Source organism: Carassius auratus, unplaced genomic scaffold (assembly GCF_003368295.1).
Source record: "Carassius auratus strain Wakin unplaced genomic scaffold, ASM336829v1 scaf_tig00020768, whole genome shotgun sequence".
NCBI classification, from domain to species: domain Eukaryota; kingdom Metazoa; phylum Chordata; class Actinopteri; order Cypriniformes; family Cyprinidae; genus Carassius; species Carassius auratus.
Window position 1 is genome coordinate 201,349 of NW_020525055.1, and position 25,759 is coordinate 227,107.

Here is a 25,759-nt window from a genome sequence, read left to right on the forward strand (position 1 = left end):
GTGTATCGGTGTGTGTCTGTGTATGAGTGTTGGCATGTTAGTGTGAGTGTGTATCTGTGTGTGTCTGTGTGTGAGTGTATCGGTGTGTGTGTGTGTGTGTGTGTACGTCTGTGAGTGTGGGCATGTGAGTGTATCCGTGTGTGAGTATCAGTGTGTGTGTGTGTGTGTGTGTGTGCAGTGAACTGGCATGAAGAGGCTGATATTGTGTACAGATGTATAATGAAGACAGGAGCTCAGTGTTGGGCAGTGATTTATGTGATCTCTCTGCAGCCAGATGGCAGTGAGCATGGCCCATCAGTCACAGTCAAAGAGTATTGAGCAGAGTACAATGTTGTGTGTGAGCAGCGATCGGCCCGGGACACAGCAGCACCTCTCTGAGCTCCAGTGCGGATCACTCACGTCCAGCTTTGTGCTTCACCACAATAAAGAGCAGATCAGCTGTGAGAAACACACACACAGATGTCTCCACAGTTTGTTCCTCACACACGCCTGTGTTGTCCATCAAACACGGTTTCCTTTTTCTTTAAAGTGTTAGAGTCAGCAGCAGTTTAGTTTAAAGCTTGTTTATCAGCCCACTCTGATTTCCTTCATATGACCAGATCTCATCGGTTCACTCCTGATTCTCAGTTCTCTGAATCCAGTGTCTGGTGGACTCTTCATCATCGCTCTGTGATTGAGCTCTGTTTGTTGTCCTGCTGCTGTCTCAGAGGCGGTGGGGGGAACTCAGCAGTAGTTCAGATTGATTCGCAGCTCTCTCTTTATTAGTTGTAGTTTGTCGTTTGACACAGATCTGTCAGGAGCTCAAGCACTGAGGCGCTCACAGTCTCCTGGAGGTTCGTTTTAATTACAGCTGGCTTTATCACTAAGACTTTTTAATTGGATCGGTAATCTTTGCTTTCAAATCAAAAATTATGAGTGGTTGAACTAATTTGGCAATTAATTAGTGCAATTAATTAATAACCTATTAGATTTACCCAAATGAGTGCAAAGGCTTTATTAATCAAGTTGTTCTTGTTCTATACAACTCATTATTTTCTCAAGAGGTCTGAGATCACGTGACCCTTCGGCAGCAATGCAGGCATAGTTTTCAGGACAGTCACAAACTTAAGAACACAGCTGGAACAACTCACTGAAAAAAATGACGGACATTGAAAAAAGGCAGAGGAGAAATAACATTGGTGGTGCTTCCTCAGGGCTAAACCTTCCAGGCGGATCCCTTCACTGTAAGGCCATGACATCGAGATCATCACATCGCGTGTATGACGGAAGGAAAAACTCTGATCGGACGCATACTCCCATCTTCTGTGTACTGAGATGGCATGACAGGTCACCAATCCTGAAGGGTGCTCGGCAGGTGTATCTGGTGAAAATATCTCCTATTTTGCCCCGTCTACACCATAGCCTACGCATAGACGCACATCCTAAACCGTAGCCTACGCTGTAACCTGACGTGCACCTCTCCAAAAAACTAAGTGCGCCAATTCTTAATTGAGTTACCCAAGTTACTTAAGTTTTGTGTGTTTGTGCACTTTAATATTTTTTATTGTTACACCTTCTTGTATAAAATAAAACGAAGCGTAGAACAAGTGTCTTTTCATTTATTATACAACATAGCATTATACATCAGTAGTTGTCAGCGACAAACAATGTTGATCTGCTGTGATACAAATCCTTCTGGAGATTGAAAGAATGCCATGTCTTTTTTCTGCTCCGTTATCTCCTTTTTGTAGTTTTAAATAAGTATATAATGATTTGATATTTATTTGCCACCATCACGGCTATAATAGTTCTCCAACGAGCCTCTTCTTCTTCGGCTTTTGTCGTGGTCTGCGGGACAGACAGTAACATGCTCGTGGACACTGCACACCAGTGGTTTGAGTGTGTACTGGACGTCGACGCAGAAGTATAAATCAGCCTTAACTGCCCTGAAGAGGACAATAGCAACATGGCCATGGACACTTCTTAATCTCTTCTTGGAATCTTGCCCTTGTCCTGTATGCTCGTCCACTGGTTGGTAAATAATATTGACTGATTTTATATACCGTATTTTTCGGACTATAAGTCGCACCTTAGTATAAGTCGCATCAGTCCAAAAATACGTCATGATGAGGAAAAAAAACATAAGTCACACTGGACTATAAAAAAGTGACAGTGAAAGTGAACATTGTTAAGTCACATTTATTTAGAACCAAGCACCAAGAGAAAACATGACAGTCTCCAGCCGTGAGAGGGCGCTCTATGTCTTCAGTGTAAGCTACAGGAGAACTGAGCAGCACAGAGCGCCCTCTCGCCGCTGGAGACTGTCATGTTTTCTCTTGGTTCATTTCTCTCGGTTCATGTCAAATTAAAGCTGCGGTAGGGAACTTTTGACGCTCTAGCGGTTAATAAACAGAACAGCTTGCGTCTTGCGGAAGAACATCGTAGCCGGAACTACTTCTCTCTGTTTATGTCTATGAAGAATCACAAAGGTACTGGGTTACTCCGCCGCGGTACCCCCGAAGCAATCTAAAATAGTCCGAATATAAACACTTATTATAGGTGCACCCTAGTGATTCAGGACAAGCTAAAAACACGGTTTGGAAAATGGATTCATGGTGTACTCGCTTATTATATATATTTTTCTACATTTTGAACACAAACAAAGTTACGGACCGCAGCTCTGATTGGTTGTTTCTTACCGGGAGCGATGGAGTTTCTGCAAATGGCAATAGGACACTGGGAGGAGCCAGAGTAGATTGAGTTTTTACACAGATTATCTGTCTCATATTCTACTGTCAGGACATAATAACAGGTTTAATAAATATGTAAAAAATATTTTTTTACAAAAGTTCCCTACAGCACCTTTAATTTTGATAAGTCGCACCTGACTATAAGTCGCAGGACCAACCAAACTATGAAAAAAGTGCGATTTATAGTCCGGAAAATACGGTATATATTTTTTTAAATATATATATTCAGTATTTTTTTTTTTTTCGGGCTAATTGAGAGCAGGTTGGATTATTACGTTTTTGGCTCACTGGGCCTTTTTGGTGACATGTCTTGCACTGAAGTGGACTGGTCCTGCATCAACATGTGTTTCTTTTGTTTATGTAGACCTACACTCTCGGGTATGTGCTGTCTGCTTTGGATTTTGTACATAGTTGTCTATTGTTCCTTTTTCTTTTTTTTTTTTTCTTTTTTTTATGCCCTTCAACAGACATCAATACTTTTATTTATTATGATTTTCTTTAAAAGGATTATGCATCTAGATGGATTGGTATCTAGGATATATACTAACGTCTACATGTTACTGGCAGTAGTGCATTGCTTTTGTGTTGCTCCACTTAGACATAACCTTGGCAATATGAGCACACAATGCATGTTCTAAATATATCATCACTGAACATGAATGGCCTAAAGTCTGCTATTAAGCGTACCCGTATATTAGAATATTTGCACCGCAAATCGATTTCCTGTGCCCTATACAAGATTCCCATTTAAAACAATGTGATGTGACACATTTTCAAAACAAGTATTACAAACTGGAAGCCTTCTCTTGTTCTTATAATAAAATGAAAGGGGTGCTTATCTTAGTGGATAGGAGGTTGCATTTAACTATTGAACAGAACGGGGAATGATAATGAGAGTAGATTTTCTTTTATACTCTGAAAAATACATAATGACAGGTTTGCATTGGTTTCCATTTACTGCCCGAATGAGACAGACAAATATTTCCAATATATTACTTGAGCAGCTGATTGTCCTTTAGTGATGGGTGGTGATGTTAATGCTGTCTTAAATCCTGCACTGGATAAATCTCATCCTGATACTACAACTAACCCATCATCTAAGATATTGAATCAATTTATCACAGAACGTAGAGAATCCAGAATACTTCATCAAAGGACTTCACTTTTTATCTAACAGACATAAGACTTTTTCTAGGATAGATGCCATATTTCTCAGCCCATCTCTAATTTCATCTAACTCTTCCGTCTCTATATTACTGATTGTATTGTCTGATCACTCTGCTGTGATGTACAGTCTTGTGATGTAGACCCTCAAATATTGAAGGAAATGATGAAGTGTGCAAAGCGAGGATTCTGTGAATGTTGTTCTTCTGCTCTCGCTAAAGCGAGCCATTTTATACAATAAGAAAATAAGATCCAATTATTAAAAAATATCAAATAATTTCTGATCAACAAGCTACACGACTGTCTTCCTTGAAAAAGGAATATGAGTTACTTTCACAACCAAAGGCAGAGTTTATTTTACACCGGACAAGGAAAACATATTATTTGGAATCAGAGAGACCTAGAAGGCATATATCTGTGCAATAAAATCTTTTTGGATGACCAGGTTACCACAAATCCTAGCTTAATTAATAACATATTTTGTGTTTTTACACCCATCTGTATTAAACCGAAACTGATTTTGATGAGTTTGTAGAGAGTACTTGGATAAATTAGAACTGCCTCGGATCACACAGATGGATGAAGACTCTTTGGAGGAGCTTCATGAAGCACTAAACAGCCTTCAGAAGCGCAAATCACCAGGCCTAGCTCCTGAATTATATTTAGAAATATGGGATATGGTAAGGGCTCTCATGCTTGACATTTAATTTTGCAATCGAGTATGGTACATTTCATAGAGTCCAAAAACGTATTTGATATCACTGCTTCTTAAAAAGGGTAAAGATCCGTTATCACTCATCCCATGGGATCTAAAAGTTTGCTAAAACTAAAAATGTAATTGATAACTTAATCAAAGAGGACCAAACCAGTTTTATTAAGGGACATCACGTGTCTGATAATATGCATTGACGGTTTCATGCAGATTCTCTTCTAAGCCCTGTGCTGTCTTTTCTCTTGACGCAGAAAAAGCCTTTGACAGGCTAGAGTGGAACTATGTGTGGGCAGTTCTGCAATGTTTTGGTTTTGTTGAACATTACATTTCTATGATTAGGACCCTCTACCCCTCAGAGGAGGCATCAGTCTTATCTGGTAATATTATCTCCCTCCCGTTCCCTTTACAGTGTGGAACGAGGCAGGGATGTCTTGTTTATCCCCTGAACCTCTAGCACAAGCTTTTAGGAAAACCGACGTTACACTGATTAAGATTCATGACCATAATCATATTTTTTTGTTGTACACTGATTAGATTATTATATATTTAGATCATTTTGGTATGTCAATAACTGGTATAATTAAGGAATTTGAGGACTTCAGTAGTTTATTTGGGTACAAGATAAACTGGATGTAATGATAAAACCTTCCTATTCATCGGGAAGAAGGAGGTGGGAACCGGCGGACAATCAAAACGAAACTTTAATGACAAAAATAAACACAAAACAGCGCACCAGCCCCTCACGGACGACTGGTGCGCATAAATAAAAAGCAAACACATAAAATATGGCCCAGGCCTGGTCCTCTCTCGTCCTTCACTATAGTCGCTCCAGTTTTATATCCTTCCATCTCCTCTGTGGGACTCGAGACCGGCGGTGGGGCGCAGGTGCAGCTCATCTCCAATCACTACACCTGGCCTCACTCCTCGTTCCCACGCCTCTCGGCCCCGCCCCTCGCCTCTCGGCCCCGCCCCTCGCCTCTCGGCCCCGCCCCACTCGCCACACTGGACCATATCTGCTTTGATGTCAGTTACCAATGTTAAGGTCAACTATTAAAGACACTTTCATCTATTTGTGTATTACCATATATAAACAGATTCATAATACTGCCAGAAACCATTTTAATAACATGTTAGTCAAGATCAAGAGTGATACTCAAAGATGGAATAATCTTAAAGTCTCTCTTCAAGGCAAAATCACCACCGTCAAAATGAGTTTGTTACCTCACCTTAATTAATTTTAATTAAGTAACCTCCTCCAGGTTACTTTAAGGAGATCAGTTCCATACTCTCCCAGTTTATCTGGAATGGTAAGTGACCCAGAGTAAAACTTCACATCGCAGCGTCCTATACTTTCAGGAGGATTGGCTGTGCCAAATTCTGAAATATTATTAAGGCTCTTAATATTTGGGTTGATCCTCAATCTAAAGCTTCATGAAGAGTAATCAAAGCTGACAAGGTTAAACCACATATGCTCCAAGATATTCTATTTGCTGGCACAGGAAATATTAATGTTAAATATGAATTTGGCCCATTTGTGACCAATTCTATTAGGATCTGGAAAGAGTGGAACGTCTGATGTGAGGACCTTTCAAATTGTGTAACAACTTACATTTTTTATGGGGAAATCAGCCATTTGTCCAGACCTCTTGTTCTACATTGGGCATAAACACATGCGGTGATATAATAACCAAGGACTCTCCTCACTTCAAGAATTAAGAACCAAGTTTTGTTTACCAGCATCATCATATTTTGGCTTTTCATGCCTATGGAGATCCCTGGGAACACCTCTATCCTCTCAAACTATATGGGATTAGATCGCACCACCCTCTGGTCGGTCATCCGTTTCTCTCATATATAATAAACGTAATGATCACACTGTAAAGCCTCTTTCTATTAAACATATATGGAATCATGAATGAACATTTTGGATTCATAGCCTCCCTGGGATAGTGGCCTGTGAATGTACAATGGCACAAATTAACATCTAAACCTGGTACTGTTGATGCATGGGCAGTGGTTTTCTTCTGACATGTTGGACTATGTCAAGTAATGACCATGTCATTTTTTTTTTCTCTCTATTTCAAATGGTAAATTATTGATAATATAATTTATTAGTGTCTCTTGCTTCCCCCTTCCCTGTTTGTCTATTGGTTGTGATGGATGTTGTTTTGTTAATATATATATATATATATATATATATATATATATATATATATATATATATATATTTTTTTTTTTTTTTTTTTTTTTTAAGTTGATCGAAAAAAACAAAACAAGTGGTCTGAGATATCAGTGGTAAACTGGTGTTAGTGATTCAGGTGGCTTGAACTGTCAGCATTTACTCATGCTTCTGTCGTTCCAGACACGTCCTGGCGACTGTTTTCCATATAAACATCAGCTGTTGGAGATTGGTTGAATGTGTTGTCTTCTGATCATACCATAGATTCACACGCAGAACAGAGCTCTCTGGAATCACACCGCTCCTCTCAGATCAGATGGTCATGTTCAGACACGAGTGTCACTGCATGAAGATTGTTCTGAAAGAAGTCATTCATGTTTGAGAGAGCGAGTGAATAATGGTTTTACTGTCGCTCCAGGATCAACTCAGCTCTTTTCTTCTGATCACACACACTCATGACACACTTCAGCACAGACACTGACACGTTTCCCACACTTTATATATCACATGTGACCCTGGAGCACAAAAACAGTCAAAGTAGCACAGGTATATTTGTAGCAATAGCCAACAATACCTTTTTTATGCCAAAATCATTAGGATATTAAGTAAAGATCATGTTCTATGAAGATATTTTGTAAATTTCCTACTGTAAATATATCACAACTTAATTGTTAAATAGTAATATGCATTGCTAAGAACTTAATTTGGACAACTTTTAAAGTGCTGCTTTCGTTTGTCTCTTGGACAGGAATCTTTGTGTGATGCTCTCTAGATGTCTGGAAACACTGCCTTGTTATTGTAAGAGAAGAGAAGAGGCGAGTGTCCTGTCTCTGTCTCTGTCTCTGTCTGCGCTCGTTTGAAGGCACATTCATCGTCCTGCAGTGGTTTACAGATGTGTGCTTTTGTTTCTGCTCTTTAGTCTGTTGTTTTAGAGAACGATCTCTCTCTGGAGCTTTCTGTGTTTCCCTGAGACAGTGAGCTGATAGGAGAATCTACAGCAAGACAGTCTACACACACACACACACACACACACACACACACACACACACACACACACCAGCACACAGAATGAAACCAATAAAACCCATTACAAACGAGGCATTTGTTGCATCCAGTGGAGACATAATTACTGATTATAATAACTTCTACTGTCTTTGATCGGAGAAATGACAACAAGCTCTACTCTACACTCTGCTCAAAACTGTGTTTGAATCATCAGTGAAACATCCTTTACATATGAAAACACACTTACAGACTGAGTCAGAACACCAGACTGTCCTTGTGAAGTTGGAACTGCCACACTTTATAAAAACAGACACGGGCTACTCACAGAAGAGTCTTCATCCTCCTTAAAACACTCTGCACACATCTGAATATTCCAGAACAGTGTTGTAGAGACAACTGAACCACTGATATCTGTCTGTGTCCTCTCTTAGAAGAACAAACAAACAAGCTTCACTTTCACAATGAAACACAGCGTCTCCACAACATGACAGCGGCAGAGAGAGAATAAAAGTTACAGCTTCTATCTTTGCCTGAAAATTTGGGCGGTGTTATGCAAATCTTTACACATAGTGACGTAGACGTGTGGGACTGTGTTTAAATGAGGCGTTTTAGTGGGGTGTGGTTGACTTAATTAAAGAATATCTCTTTGGGTTTGAGACTTTAGTCTTTGCTACAGTGCAGATCTTTTCATGCGCCAAGAGCTTGTAACACTCCAAAGAGCAAGAATAAATGTAAATCACATCATATGAGCCTTTAATAGTGAACTACCCATCAGACACCAGCTCAGATCTCTCTTGAGCTGCATGTGTAATATTCAGTATTGAGATAATGTTGTTTTAGGACACAATTCAGTTGTCTTTGTGCACCATCTGCGATAGATTTTTCTTTTTCTTTTGTTTACTTGTTGCAGTGCATTATGGCATTGGCTCCTTTGAAGAATTAAAAGAGAGATATAGATGATTTATCTAGTTAGGCGACAGATTTAGCAGTAGAGCTGCTGTTCTCATACAGGTTTATTTCAGTCCAGACGTCCACATTTCATGCAGAGAGTGTCTCAAGAGTTTATCCTGAGTTCTGACATCTATATCATATGTTAGTCACTGGTTGATGAATGTCATCAGTCAGTTTTAAAGCGCTCCTAAAGCTGAAGTGCAGACGAGAGTCACAGCGAGTGAATGAGTTGCTGTATGTTTGTTAATGTTGTATTAATGAGACTAATGTGACTCTCGTCTGCTTTATCTGCTGCGAGGCATGTTGAGTTTTGGGTGGGCAAACACATCTGGAGCCACGGTTAACAAGCCTTTCATGTCAAAGCCCCTGAAACTAGTCCACAGCGGCACAATCATCTGCTCAAGACGCTTTCACAGACGGATCATGGCTTCTGTTGAGCTGTGACTCTATAGCAGCCTGTGATTTCAAGACTTCATTGTGTGTTTCGTCCAGGAGGACATCAATACAGCCGCATTCATCATACAGTATTGTTCAGATCTGCAAATGCTTGTCGTGTCTGAAGACTGTTTCTATTGACACGCAGCACATCACACCGCGGCTGATACTGTCTGAACACCGTTTCTGCACAAACATCGTAAGGCAGAGTTGCAGGGGTTTGTCCTTCACTGTCAGATATCGTGTCTGGATTTGGCTGTAGGACACACTGCTGGTGTGTGTGTGTCCAGGCTGTGTGTGTGTGTCCGGTGAAAGAGAGGCTTGTGTTTGTGTGAGCCTCGCTGCTCCTTCAGGAGTCTGATCTGAGCAGATGAAAGCCGGGGATTGTGGGTCTCTCATCGATCGATCGACCGATCCTCTGATGATGTGCGGTGTGTGTGCTGATCTTTGATGTGTGTGCTCAGGCCACATCTCACTCTTCAGAGTCTCCGCTCATGCTAGCGCTACGTTCTGAGACAAAGCAGCTTTGTGTGCTGTGCATGAGTCTGTCTTGTGTGGCTCATTATTAAGTGGTTAGTCCACCTACAACAGCTTCACACTTACTCCCCGTCGTGTCGTAGGACTGACTTTCTTCTGTGAAACGTGTTTTGAAGAATGATTTTGTTTTGCCCATACAGTGAATCTCACTGGGGTCCAAATGTACTTTAAATATCCTCTTCTATCAGAAGAAAGTCTTACAGGTTAGAAATACAGTAATTGTGCATTTAGGGGTGAACTATACGTTAAAAATGCCTCGATGCTGATGTCTGTAAATATCCACAGAGAGATGATTGACATCTGTCAGTTGGATGATGATTTGCATAACCTCAGATGCTTTGATTCCCGCTGTCAGACTCAACATGACGTTTAGCAGCGTACACGCTTTAAATGAAGCTCGGATCGTTAATATGTAAGCTGTGGCAAAGAGAGGCATATGTTTGTTTTCTAAAAGGGCCCTTGAGGAATGTGAACTCCCAGAATGCCTCAGTTTCCAGCGGCCAGAGAAACACTGCTCATCTCAGCAGCCCACGCTCAGCACAGTGTGTGTTTGAACATGCATCTGTTTGCTTTCACACAATTAATGTGCTGGTAAATGTGGATTTAATTCGGTTTAATCCCACGTGTGTTCGGCAGCGGTTTAGCAACACCTTATTACCAAACAGAGCAAGTTGCTTTGACAGCCGTTATCGTGAAGTCAGATTCCGGTCCGACTGTGCTGAGGATCATCATCTATTATAAAAACTGTTCAAGCACTGAAACAGCAACTTCACTTCTAATTGTTTTTGTTTCATCTGTAGACATCTGTACATAATCTTGACATGATAGAAATGAGAGTGAACTGAAGTATAAACCAGATTGAGTTGAGATTTCTCTGAACTTTCATCTGTCCACAGTGATTCACGCTCTTGAGGGGATGGTTGATCATTACTCACACTTATAAACCTGTGTGACGAGCTAAAACAGCTCTTTCTGGAGCTTCGTGGTCTTGATCTCAAAGCATTTTCATTGCATGGATCAGAGCAGCTTGAACTTTGTTAAAAAAAGCTGTTAATAATGATTGAATCATCATTGTTTGGAGATGTAATGATGAACCCACACCACAGTTCATGCACAGGGTTAATGTCTCGTCCTCATCTCACTGTGTCCTCAAACATCCTGATGTTTCTCAGAGAATCCCATCTTCAGCGGTCCATCACCAGGTTTAACGGGCTGACAGGAATCTGCTTTTCTTTAGTTCTGACCCTCATAAAATCCATCCATCTAATTCCTCACCATCTGCTTCCATCTGTTAATTCAGCTCAATCAGCCTCTCACACACACACACACACACACACACACGTGTTCCCCTGCAGACGTGAGGTCATGAAGTACACAAGACCACCATCAGGAGATCATATATCTGCAGTTGGGGTGTGTTGTGTCTTTCATAAAGGAAGTGTGTGTATAGACAGGACACACTCATAAATCATCATCACAGACGCTGAGGGCCGCAGAGGTTTTAACCGTGCTATATTAATCAGTGTTCATCATATTGATGGCTCACTCATGAGTTTGTGTTCCTCTCATGTTATCTGTCTTCTGTTGAACATAAAATGAGATGTTTACCCAAATGTCCAAGCTGCTTTTCTTCATACAGTGAAAGCAGGCAATGAGCAGTGGCTGTCAAGCTCCAGAAAATAAACATATCATAAAATTAGTCCAAGATACTTTGTTTAGTTAGTTATTTTAATATCAAATTTTAAAATGATACAGTGATAGCAGGTTTGGTAGGGGCACACTTTAAAGGTCCAGTTGGTGAAGTCTAACGTGTTAATGCTTCATTTAAAAAAACAAAACAACAAAATTTTTCACATAATTTAACTTTATACTTAACTGCTCTGTCCCTTTTCTGACGAACGCTCTGATGATTTCCTGGTTTTATGAGGCCCCTCCCTCAGAAACACACGATGGGCTGTGATTGGTCAGCTGGCCCAGTGTGCCGCCTCTAGTGTGCGTCTAAATAACACGCCCCTCACCTCAGTATGCTTTCCCGTGTTATTTTGTAAACAACAGTGTTAATATTGCTTATCAGTTTGAGCCGATTGAGACACCGAAAATATTAGTGAAGAGGATTGCGCAGAACCTGTGCAAGCACGGCTCTTAATGGTATGTTTTTTGTTTGTTGATTCAGAGTAAGGCAACGCGAGGAAAAGACTCAGAGTGATCTGAGAAAAGAGTTGCATAATTTAGAGGCAACTACACTAAATGATCTGCCCCCCATGGAAGAGAGGCGATACCGAGGGAAGGTGAGATCAGAGGACTGCAATGAATGAGGTGAAAAATAGGGAACAAAGTTAGGAAACAGACCAAGAAAGGCTTAAAAAGTAAACAAGAGAATTTTAAACTTAATATGATAGGCCACTGGTAGCCAAATGCGGTTTAGCCAGAATAAGGGTCATATGGGCAGAATGCTTAGTGTGAGAATATGAGCAGATGAATAAACAGCATAGGCCCAAGAACAGAACCCTGGGGGACACCTTGTTTCAGGGGGGCAGTAGGGATCTAAAATCGGATCACATAGATATAAGGAGAGCCAGGAAAAAGCAGTACCAAATATACCCACAGTTCTATACAATTGGTTTTGTGAAGACTCGGATTGAAGTTCTTGAGTCCTGAACTCTCTTTTATTGTCATTTCTGTCCTTTCTTGTCATTCATCCCCTGTCTGATTAGACTTTCACTGAAAGAAAACTGCTTCTGTAGTTCTGTCTGGATGAGAGAGCCGCTTGACTGTTCTGGAGGTTCAGACTGTGTTCAATCGCTCTTTGCTCTGGGTTTGCTGTGCTGGAGCTCCAGGCTCATACGGTCCAGTAATAATGAATGTCTCCAGTGCAGCGTTGGAGAGTGTTACTGTGTTGTGATGGTCAGGTATTGTGGTGGACAGATTTTACAGCCTCACGCTGGCTTTTTTCTGCCTGAAGCTGCTCTGTATATTCAGAAGCGGGAGCTGTGTTTGTCTTCCACATGCTCAGCAGTGCTGAAGCGGTTTGTCTCTGCAGACGGTGGTTTCTCTGGGGTCTAGCAGGAGGAGATGAGGCCATCGGGGGAACCCAGACCTCCTCCGGCTCCCTCACACAGTGTTCAGAGAAAGCAAACTGCTGGTCGCCTGCAGCAGATCTAGATCCTCTACGGCAGGATGAAAAGACGTCTAGACAGAAGAATCCCTCTCTCACGTCTGCTTCACTTTCAACTGGTCTTACATCACAAATCTTCTCAGAGACCCTCAATACTCACGACTTAGGTGCCCTTGAGCAAGCAAGGTGCTGGATCTATAGCTGCCCACTGCTCCGGTTGTGTGTTCATGGTGTGTGTGTGTGTGTGTGTTCACGGTGTGTGTGTGAACTTGGATGGGTTAAATGCAGAGCACCGATTATACCATACTTGACAAATATCACTTTTACTTTCAAACCCTGAAGTATGCTGTTCTGGGTCCATTTTGCTGCACTTTTCAGTGGCACATACAACGTGTTGAGTTTGATCTGAGAGACAGGCGCGCAGGCCAGAGACAGGCGCGCTCAGAGCTAGTGCTGTCAATTTTGTGAAATCATTTTCGATTTTTAAGACAACTGTTCATTGAATCGATTGTAAAATCGATTTTCCATGTCTCAAAAAAAAAAAAAAAGGTTTCCTTTTACAACGTCAAATAACGGACGAATGTAAAGAGAGCGCTGGAAACGCACAAGTCAGCAATATTTCTTATTTATTGGCATGAAGTTTCGTGCAGAATAACAAACAGCAACAGGAGTGCAACATTCTCGAAAAAATATATATGCAGAGGGGACGGCTGCCATAACACAAGAAAAACATCACTGCAGGCTTCATTTATGATTTAGGCAATTCAAAAATCTCCAAGATTATTTTAAATAATGATTCAATCCATTTCAAAAACTGTAAAAAAAAAAAAAAAAAAAATGAAACTTTAAATGGACTTGAGAACAGGCCATGTGTGTTTTTTTTATTGAACGTAACCGACACTAAGCAAGCAAATTGTAATGCGCAAAAAGGCGCAAAATAAGGCCATTACAAATTTATTGGACAGGAAAACAAGTTGATCAACATTTTTGGGGTCCAGAGCAGAGCGTTTTGTATTCACTATATGTCCAGCTGTTGAGAAGACGCGCTCCGACCGCACTGATGTCCCAGGGACACTCAGGTACAGCTGCGCAAGGTGAAGGGGTATTACTGCCAATTTCCACCACAAAAGCCGGTCGCTGTCAGCTGGCAATGGTCCTTTTCATAACTCATAACTCGTCTACTGCGCTGCGAGACCTCCAGACACGCGTAAATGCGTCTTTACGTTGACTAACACTGAAATCATTCGCGCCAGACGAAGAGGTCGCTTTCGACGTCACTGGGTCTTACAGGAGCCTTAAATTGCTGGTATTTTCTGTCTAGCTCTCGGAAGGCATTCTGCACTTTCGGATTTCTTTTTCTGCTTGTTTGGGAGTTTTGTTACATCTATTTTTTTAATTGTTTAATTATTTTAAAATTAATATTGTACATATTTGGTTAAAATCGATTCCCTATTTTCATTTTTAGAAACCTTTTTTGGTTGGTCCGATCGATTGTGCAATCGATTTTCGAACTAAAAGTGACAGCCCTACTCAGAACTGTCATATATCACAACTTTTCAGTGTTTTCAACCACATACGGTTTATTTTAGTTTTCAAACAAATAAATTCACATAAGTACTAAAAAACAATACATTTAGAGTTTGTAAAATACACACTGATGTCTTTGGAAGAGGTAATAATAATCCTTTCCATTATAATTCGACACATTTTATTCATATCAGATACACATTGTGTAAGTAACTTCAGTGTTTACATATTCTATTCTCAGCTCACCAGCCACTTTTAAGTATTTCGGGAGAAGTGGATGAATTCGCGTGTTGTAAATCCAACAGATCCGATTCTCTGAACTGCGTCTGCGGCACAAACTAACACGGTGGCGCCCATCATGCATGCAGATCAACTAACGTGATCGTTATAAAGGTGTTTAAACAACAATACACTTCCACTTGCATGTATTTGACAATCAGAATATCAGATATTTCATGCCATAACTAACACATTTGTGAATATTCTGAATAAAAAAGGAAAAATGATATAAAAGCAGATCATCATTCATTCAGCGCTGTTGCTGCTGCGGTGTGTCACGTGACAAGCAATGACACGTCACCATGGAAACGCCGCCCCCCCTCTCGTGTGCGCGTGCTGGCTTTAGCGCTGCAGTCAAGGGCACTCGTAAAACTGATGTTCGTTGTGACTGCCAGAGTTGTATGCAGGGCGAGTGCGGAGAGGGGAAATCTATATCGTTGCTTTTTTCGATATTAATATCTTGAAAGTTAATATCTAGATATAGATACGATACGATCATTCAGCCCTACCCTAAACCGAACCAATAATGTAATCAAAAGCAAGCTTGCAATAAAAACACGTCACTTTATCCTGCTTCTACAAGTCTTTGAGTGTTTTATAGTGACCTGAGTTTCAGGAGACGCACATCTCACGTGCAGTGCTGCACCGGGTGCGCTACGGAGCAAACCTACTACATCACAAGTTAGTTATGTGATGTGAACAGCGGAATATACTAGTCTACAACTGATAAAAGTATTTTGAGCTCGTAGTATTGTGCAAGGAGATTTGCAGTAACTTGTATGTTTAGGTATGTTTTTGCAGTTTGCAGAAATGTAAGCAGAGTTACAATTAGCAGTCAGGTTAAGATATTTTTTAAAAAATTTCTACCAGTGATTGACACTTTGGTAGATGCTGGTTCTTTGTGTAATTCACGGTTCAATATGTGTATTCACACTGCTTCCCAGAGAAGACGTCCTGGTTTACAGAACACCATGGACAGTGTAGGCTGGTTACAGTGACTGCTGTAGAAATGCTGTGTGTGTCACGTGGCTCCAGTGGTTCGCTCTGTTTTTAGGGACCGTTTCTCCTCAGAATGATGAGGAGTGTCATCACTGTGACCGTGTTCATGTCGTTCCTCCGTCAGCTCTGACACCAGCAGAGGAGAATCCTGTGAATGTGTAATCCTGATCAAAACATCTGCTTTCGTTCTCTGCTTTTCCTCCACATCTGTGAAAGATGGAGTAATGTGTCAGGCCCAGAGACAGAGCGCTTTGTTTCTTTTAAGAAACGTCCTCTGTAATCCTGCTGGGGAGGAGATAAACCCCGAGAACAAACAGTGTGAGCCTCTGAGAGAAGAGAGGTGTGTGAGAGGTATTAATGGACAGACGGGGCCTGTGCTTAACTCCACCAGAGCTGAGAGATCTTCATCTGATTCTGAACCTTTCTGACAGATGTCACTGACACCACTGACTCGCTCAGTTCATGCTTAAAAGACAATTAATAATCAGTAATATTAATTTAACCGCCCTGACGCCATCAGAGGAGAACCAAGCTTGATCTGAATAATGACTGTAGTCTTCTGTGGAGCTGCATTGAAACGATCTGTATTTTATAAAGCTCAATAGAATAAACTGACTTGATATTAAGAACATGAGAGAGAGCTTCTATGTGATGCTTTACTTTGTTTTACATTGTTTTACTGTTAGCACAGGGTCTGATGGGTCTATAGGGTTTAGGACACACTTTGTTTGTGCACACTTTTCACAACGGGTTAGTCATCATAATACTGAGATCTTCTCTTCTACACTTATGAATTTCTCTTGCAGCAACATGAGTGCTGTATTTGGTTTGTTTCCCAGATTTAATATGTGAAAATGTGTTGTGACAGAAAAAGGATGAGAGTTGCTGAATCTTGGTGTTTCTTCCTTTGTAATGTTCTTAGAGTAAGTACAGAACTGTTTCTCGTTAGCTTTGATTCTGACTGATTTACCCTGTGAAGTAGCAGGAGTCTAATGTGTGGATATACTGTCATTATATCACACGAGTCTCCTCCAGACGCTCTCTGAAGATCCTGCAGCTGATGTTTGAGCTGATCGGTTCATTCTGACTAGAATTGATATTTCAACATTTCTGTTCCTGCGTTCCTCTGATATTATCACTGTTCCGAAACTGGTTTGGGTGGAAGAAATACCGGGTAATAATTAAAATTTTTTTAAACAGATTTTTTTTTTTCAACTACTGGAATTTGTGATTGGTTGACAGCAAATTTCAAATATTAAATGGAATGATAAAATAACGTTATTAACCGGTTAATGGTCATTTCAAATTTTCGATTCTGTTCGGAACTATAAAATTAGATTTGGTTTCTGGTTCTGTTCCTGCAAAAATTTAGTTCGTTTCCGGTTTTCGTTCTTGTTTCCTTGTCCCGGTTCAGAGCCCTGCTGTTAGGGTCACTCCGTCCTCAGACTGACCGATCGGAAAGAGTCTTGCTGAAGCCGTCTGCTGAGAGCCTCAGGAGCTGATACCTGCTGCTGTTTCAGATCTGCCCCTTACAGGAGGATGAGGATATTACACGAGTTACACACCAGTCATGCTGCTGCCGCTGTGATCTTCAGTGAATGAAAATAGAGAGAAAGATGGAGAGTGATTATTCCACTCTGCTCAGTGCTGATGTGGTCTGATAGGGTCCGGATGGGGTCAGTCAATCTGTCATCTGTTCTCAGCTCTCACACACACACACACACACACACACACACACACACACACACACACTTTCTCTCTCATAGATATTCTTGATGTGTAGTGTATCAGAGCTGCTGTTTCTGTGTCCATGTTAAATGCCGCACTGCACAGATTCACCTTCAGAAATACTCTATTCTCTTTGTGTCTGTGTCAGTTAAAGGACACAGAACACGCTCACTAAATAAATCAGACACAGTTTTTATTGGTGTTCATTGTTTATACAAGGTTATAAAGCGGGTCCTTGATTTCTGATTGGCTGAGCTGCTAAATTACTCTACAATCACCTTTGTTTACTTCTGTGTGTTGCTCGGCAACCACTTTACCACTACAGCTGTTTCTGAGGAGCTGCACGGTTTGGTGGAATAATACTGTTTCTATTAACATCATTACACTTGATTTAATACATATATGAACTAACTGATTTATAAAAGCAATAAGCCCTGTGAAGCCATGGTTTACAGTGAATTTATAACAGCTAAGAGGTTTAAAAATAATAAATCTTCTCTGATTCCTAAGTCAGAACTGTATACATGCCCAGTTGATAGCTTTGTCATGTGACCTGCTTGAAGACCTGGAGGGCAAACATCCATAGAACTGCAGCACAAACTATCAGTTTTCCATCTGTTGCACGGCCACAAATATTTAGATCACCTCTCAAAAGAATAAAACAAAGATGTGTGAACAATGCATATTTTGCCTATTTGCAATCGATATTAAGCACCCGCTGCAATATTTTAATCATTAAACAGTGCAACACATGTTCTAAAAACAATTAAAGTGCCTTTATTATATTTAAAAGAGTAGTATTAAAAGATCAAATTCAGTAATCACTGTAATGATGCATAGTTTACATAGACAAGGAGATGAGGCCGGAATATGAATGCAATCCAATGGTTCAGTGTTTTACTTACAATGGTTTATCTGTTTCACTATGATACTATTTAATGCAAACTTTGAAAACATAACTGGCGGTCAGTGGAGCATATCTTTGGTTTGGCCTCTAGGTGACCGTTCCTATGTGTGTGTGACGTCACGTGAAAACTATCAGTGGGAAGAGTATTTCTTTCTAATGTCTACGTCTGTCATCACAATCGGTCAACAATTAATTTTATTAAATGCGATTTCTTAATAACAAGAAAGTAGAAATAATTGAAATATAAAATCCCTCAGGACTGCTGGCATGATGGACGTTGGGAGTTGATGATTTTATGACTCCTCCTAAGAGCTTCACTATTTGCTGCTTAGATAAACCGTAACTGTACAAACTCCATACTTAAATGGGTCGACATTTCCCTATCTCAGCGACATTTATTATTATCTCTCTCTTCTGGACACTGATCCAGGTCTTCTCACACAGGTCAGCCATGATACGCCTCATTAAACACGCACACACACACACACACACACACACACACTGTCCGAGCGGATGTCAAGGCAGCAGCACGTTCCAGACAAACACACGCTCAGCTCTGTGCTTCAGAAGATCCTGCTTCAGGTCTGATCACATGACTCCTGAGCAGTGACCCCGAGCCAGTGTGACCGGGTCATCACCATCCATTCACATCAGAGAACAGCTTTGTAGACTCTTGTTCTCGATCAGAAGATGCTTCAAGGCTTTCGTGAGTTGTGGATGTGTCCTCCCTCAGATCCTGACGTATTTATGCACAGAAGTCTTTATGATATACCAAGAGACGGATGGAGAGATCTTTCAAAGAGGAGACAGCAGCATCTCTTCTCTAGTCATGATGAAGGAAGCTCTCGTCTCATGATCTCAAGAAAGCGAACACTTCTCATCTCTGACAGGCGTGTTTTAGATTGACTTGAGGAAAGCAGAGATCATGCATGACAGATGCTGTAGGATGGTCCGAGCTCCTCTGAAGACGCTCGCAGGCCCACATCACCGCGTCTGTATGAGTGAGAAAACAGATGGAGATCCAGTAAGTTCTCACTTCTCCAGCAGTTAATCGCTGATGTCCTTCTGAGGCGTCCTTGAGCTGTGGCACATTTATACACATGAACGGTTTCCAAAGTCAAGCTGTATGATGGTAATAGATTGTGTGGTGTGTGTGTGTGTGTGTGTGTGTGTGTGTGTGTGTGTGTGTGCGGAGCAGTAATGCACAGGTCAGCAGCGCTGTGCTTGTGGCAGTATGTTTGTTTTCACCACGAGTGCAAACACACAATGCTTCTCCACCAGCTCTCTGACATCAGTCACCTTTAATGAAGTCTTCTGATTAACCTGGAATCATCTGGTCATCTTCAGCCCTGGCTTCTCAGACCTGCTGCAGTTTAAGGCTCCTGATGCCCCACCCCTTTCACAGACCACACCCACATTAATCCTTGACCCATATCATGTCATACCACACCCTGATTCTCTGACCCCGCCCACATTGTTCTGACTAACCCCTTCACTCAAGATTTGGCCATGCCCAAAGTATTCCCCACTCCTTTGTTGATTTAGCCCCACCCTCATCAATCCATGCCCCACCCCTCCCGCTCTCTGATCCCACCCACATCATTTCCTGCTCCTCCCTCTCATTGGCCCCGCCCACCTCCTCCTCTGCTCACCCACTGGATGAGATGCTGTTGTATGAACAGAATAATGCACCGTCAGTTGATCCAATCCAAGCTGTTTGTGGAGATGTCATCACTCAGTTATAATTGGAGGAGCCAAAAACAGCGTTTCCATCTCCACTTTAAAAGCAAGCTGTATCAGCGATGCATGTGTCCAGATGAATGACTGGCGCAGTGAGACGGGTCACTTGAAGCTCGTGAAGCACAGTGACAGTGAGTGTCCAGTCATCAGCGCTTCACATGATTTAGTGCTGCATGTAGATACTAAATCCCAGCACCCATCCGATCTCATCTGCTGGAGACAGTGTGTTGAAGCTGAACGCTTGTTAGCTGAGAGACTGACAGTAAGAGCAGCTCTGAAACACTGTGAGATGCAGCTTCAGAAGCAGGTCTGATAATAGGTGAACACTGATTATATGTGCGTTTGGTAATGAAAAGCTATAGAGAGTGTTTTATGTAATTATATTGTAGATCTTTAATTTCCATCTCTGCATCATGAAAGCTGCTATATATATATATATGTGTTTAAATGATCTGCTGGACACAGTCAGCACCCAGACGCCGCTGATGAAGACATCAGACATCACTCCTCACAGTCATCTAACACAGCTCTGTCACCAGCGATCACGGACACACACTACTGCGCTTTTAGTCTAGTCTTTGTGTGAAGCTGTCTTTTTAGTTTTTATTAGTTTGTCACGTTCATACTCTTTTTAGTTTAGTCAAGTTTCAGTCAACTGATAGCATTTTAGTCTTACTTTAGTCAGAATTATCCATGACTATTTTCGTATTTAGTTAACGTTAAAACATTTAGTTTAGTCTCATTTTGGTCAAAGAAGAGACTTTTAGCATAGTTTTTATTTTGTAAACCACATTTAGTCTCGTTTTATTCGTCAACAATATTGCTTTATATAATTATATAATTATAGTCATCGTCACATGACGAGCATTTACGTTGCGTCTCGTTTTCGTCACGTGATAGAGGTTCGTTTTTGGTCATAATTCTTGTTGACGAAAGCAACACTACCACACACACACTCACACACTCTCTCTCTCTCTCACACACACACACATACACACACACACACACACACACACTCTCTCTCTCACACACACACACACATACACACACATACACACACACACACACACTCTCTCTCTCTCTCTCTCTCTCACACACACACACACACTCTCACTCTCATGCAGACTCTCTCTCTCTCACACACACACACACACCCAATCTCTCTCTCTCTTTCTCACACACACACTCATAGAAGATTATTAGTTTATTGTACTGAATAAATGAAGGATATAAAATGGAAACATGCAAATAAATGAAGAAAGTAACAACACTTAGCAAAGAAAGAATAAATTGTAGAAATAGTGTTAATTGTATGGGTGATTAAGGATACAGCAAAGACTGTGTGTGTGAAGTGTGTGTGGTGTTTAAGCTGTAATGGAGGAATAGCACATGCCTCAGTGATGTTTTGTTCTCGTCTGTGATGTTCTGCCTCAGTTTAATCACTTCTTCGTGTACTCTTTGGTCCTTGTTTCTTCTCACACTATATAGTCCAGCATGATGCTCGTCATTCAGTCGGGTGGGTCACGCTAACGACAGACGCTAAATTAAAGGGCTTTAATTATGTTGTGTATCAGAGAATGATGGCTGTGTTCTCAGTCTGTTAGATTGAGGTGCTTTACTCTAAACGGTCATCTGTGAGTCGAAGATGCACTGCTCTGGCTGAGATTGTGACATGTTCTGTGTGAAACTCTACGAGATGTTTCTTCTGTTTCAGCTCTGCAGCGTTTCTCAGGTTCAGTCATGTTTTACTCATAAAGATGAAATGAAGAAACAAGGTCTAGAGATGTTTGTGCTCCACAGTTTTACAGGTCAAAACACTCATCAAACAATGAAAAGCAGCGAGTCTAACTCAAACACCATCCATTCTGCTGAAAGAGTCTCAAACCCTAAACGCTTGAGATGTTTCCGTTCCATCTGATGCTCAGTTAAAACATGCTGCTCATCTTAACCTCTGTGTAACGGCGTGAGTCTTGATCAGAGACGGATGGTTCGCTGTGATGTGAATCCTCTCACGTCGCTGGTAAAGCTCTGCAGATCCTCAGTGTGTTTGTGCTGGACCGCTCTAATTATTACTCTCTTCTGATTCTAATCCAGACCCAGCTCTGTGTGTTTTCACTCCAGAAGAGATTCCACAGCAAACATCCTGCACTGTTTTCATATCACAGGATCGGAGCGATGTAATCCCCGCTCTTCCTTTGATTTGTCCATGTTGTCATTCACCATCTGGATTAGGCTCAGTCGAGAGGGAGTATTATATGTGTGAGGAGCGGGCGAGTGTGTGAGAACAAGCTTCGGCGGAGATCTTCTCTGATGTCCTCCTCTTCCTCATCCTCTTCCTCATCAGCACTGAGAATAACTTCATAAAGACTGAAAGTGTGTCTGAACTCTCCAGATATCCCAGTTAGGGATTCATTCAGCCTGAACTCTACCACTGTTTCATTAGAGATTACATTATTTTTACATTAGAGCTGCTTACACTAATATAGGAGTTATTTGTCCCAGGAACACAAGGAGAATTTCCACACACTCTTTTGCGTACAGCGGTTTGAAGATAGTCGTGTGTTCTGAATAAGTCCTGCAGTGTTTCTGGTCAGAGATTCACTGATCCAGAAGGAGCTTTGACCTTGAGAAGTGAATCTGTTTGGTGAGTGTGTGTGTGTGTATAAGCTGCTGGTTTCTGCTAAGAGACCAGCTTCTCGTTGGGTTAATCTGCTCTCAGAACAACAGGGTCAGCATCGTTCCTCTTGTTCGCTCTGCTTGGACCCGAGGAGGTGCGTCTGTGATGTGTTTGAACATTAACCAGACGTGTTCCTCGCCTCCGGCTAGACTCAGAAGAACTCCTCTATTCTCTTTGAGGAACCCTTGATGTCCTGGAGCTTCTGTAGACCAGTGGAGGCCATCAGAGACACCTGTAGATATTCCTCTGTAATTATTGTGCATGCATCAAACATGAGCCATGCATTCATTTATCACTTTCTGGTGTTTCTTCTGGATTCTGTCCTGGTTAAAGGTTGCTTCAGTCGTGGCTCGTGTGCTGTCAGAGCGTTTACTAATTCATCCACACACACACTCTCTCCGTGTTCTTCCCGATCACCTGCTTGTGCTGTTCTCTGCAGAATTGGATGTTTCTTAATGTCCTTCTTTGTAAAAACGATCAGATCCTGAATCAGTTTGCAGACACAGTGATTCAAGCGAAGCCAATCACTGCTTCTCTTTCATCGAGATGCAGCGCTGCATGTGTCTCATTAGAGCCATGATAAATGGGTGCTTTCTTTCACACTGCTCTCCTTCTCGAAACATGAACTTCATCTGAGACCGCAGGAGTTTCTTCTTCAGTGTTAATATGAAAGTGATGTGATGACCCATACTCTGAATTCATGTTTTTGACTCTTCATGGTGACCCTGACTGTTAAAATGACAAAAACACCATGAAGGTCATCCTCCATGTGACAAGTATTTTAAAGAGATAGTTGACACAAACATGAAAATTAGCCCATGAAGCCATCGTAGACTAATCTAATCAGAGTTTTATTTAAAAAGATCCTTCCAGGATTTGGCAGTGAATGGGTGTTATACAAAAGAAGTGGGTCACACACCAGTCCAGGGGTGAAGAAAGCCTCCTGTAGCAGATTGATGAGTTTTTGTAAGAAAAATATCCATATTTAAGACACTAGAAACAGAAATGTATGTCTTCTGTTAACTGTCCCATACACGTTCACTCTAGAACACTGTTCCAGCATTGAAGGATTAGAATAGGCTGGATCTGTCCGAGGAACATCTAAATTTAGTAAAAAACATTTGTTTGATCCTTTAACAATATCCAACCAACCAATCAGATCGAAGTGACAAGTGTACTGTTTGACAACACTCTTAAAAATAGAGCTTCTTAATTTTACATCAGTAGTTTTATGAAGAACCTTGAACATCCATGGAACCTTTCAAATGCAGAAAAGATTCTTTACAGTAGAAAACTGTTCACTGAGGTTATTTGGGGACCCAGAAATGTTTCTTCTCTGGCATCGCTGCAGATGATTATTTTAAGAGTGAAGTTACAAACAGAATGGATCTGGGTGTTCCTACCTCTGTTTGTTCACCTGTAATGAGTCTCAGATATGTTCAGTGATCGAACAGCTTGTGTGTCCGGATCGGTGTGAGGGTGATTAACAGAAGCAGTGTGATGAGGGTCAGTCATTGAGAAGGAATGACGTTTCCAATGTTTCTGGGGTTTTCTGCAGCGCCTGTCATTCCTCCAGAGTTTGAGACGGCACTGAAAAACTGCATTTCCAGCCTCATGAAAGGTCATTTCTCCAGAGTTCAGTCACTTGTTAAATGCTGTGAACGGCTGAGACGGACCTTCATCTCTAAAGAGCGGAGCACAAACAGTGTGGAGCTGTTATTAACCTTTGACCTCTGCTGACCGCACCGAAACATCAGCGTCCTCTCCTTTCCTCCATCCACAGTGATCCTGTGAAGATTGTGATGCACACACATTTGTGTTCGCTCTGTGCATCGGTGTGTTATTCACCGTGTGTGTGTGTGTGTGTGTGTGTGCGCGTGTGTGTGTGTGTGCGCATGTGTGCGTGTGTGTGTGTGTGTGTGTGTGTGTGTGTGTGTGTGTGTGTGTGTCGTCTGAGCTGCTGGCCAGCACACAAACGCTTCTTCAAACCCATTAAATACATGCACGGTGGCTTTGTGACCGCGTGAATGAAAGAAGCCCTTTCCCATGGTAAGATAATATGAGTGTGCAGTAAGTGTCAGTACAGCAGGATCCAGACGCATCCGTCTCTTACTGCTGCAGATGCTTTATTTCCTTCAGGTAGCACTCAATGGTGTCCCTGTTTCTCTGGAGCATGCATGTGTTCATGGTTACAGCATCTGTACAATGTCAGCTGTTCACAGACTAATCACTGCTTGTGTTTGCTGTCAGGCTCCATTATTAACAGTGTGTGTGTGTGTGTGTGTCTCGTCTCACAGATCGGCGAGAGGCAGCATGTGCTGGTCACTGAGGAGTCCTTCGATTCGCAGCACTACGTCGCTCACAACAAGTTCTACGAGCAGGTACAAGCTTGTGATACTGTTTACTCTATCTGTTCAGGTTTTAGTTAACTATAATAACCCGGTCTTTGAATTATCAGTTATTTTCTGCTGAATGCAGCAGTGATGTCTGAAGCACTTTCTGGTTAGTATTTGCTGATAGTGCAGTGATTTGGTCTATTCTGTACTAAAATAAAAAAGCTTTGGTTTTACTCCAAACATTTCCAAGTTGAGTCAGAAAGACGTTAAAGTAAGTCTCAGTTTTATCTTTTAAATCTCCCTGAGAACAACTAAATAAATGAGATGGATCTGGACAAAAATAATTATTTATGAATCATAAGCATTTTCTTTTTAGAAAATAAATAAGTGCCTGTCTAATTGAGTTTTTAAGTTTAAATTATAATTTAAAATAAATATATATTACGAGTATTGAGTTGTTGTGTTGAATTGAGCTCCAAACACAAGTTCCTCCTGTGAGCACACTTCACTGGACTCACTCCATGTGTAAACACTTCAGACGTCTCCAGATACGAGCCTGAACACCTGTGCTGGAGATGTTGGAGGTTTGCAGGCTTGTCTTCAGGCTAATGCTCCTCTAGAAGTCTCTTATGTCTGGAGAATTCAGCGCTCTGATCATAACAGCATATTCCTCAGTGTCAGAGAGTTAACTAGGTATTTTCAGTGTGTGCTCCGTGTCTGGGGCTTGTAGGGTCAGAAG

The 25,759-nt window shown here is 41.4% G+C and overlaps 1 protein-coding gene across 2 annotated transcripts in view; it reads left to right on the forward strand.

Moving 5' to 3' along the window:
* Positions 1–25,759, forward strand: part of cdkal1 (CDK5 regulatory subunit associated protein 1-like 1) — a 221,278-nt gene that overhangs the window by 177,774 nt on the left and 17,745 nt on the right. For both annotated transcript variants that reach the window (XM_026249271.1, XM_026249272.1), the window contains exon 13: positions 24,982–25,065. In XM_026249271.1, coding sequence (XP_026105056.1) covers positions 24,982–25,065 — 84 coding nt within the window. The remainder of the gene's footprint in view (positions 1–24,981; positions 25,066–25,759) is intronic.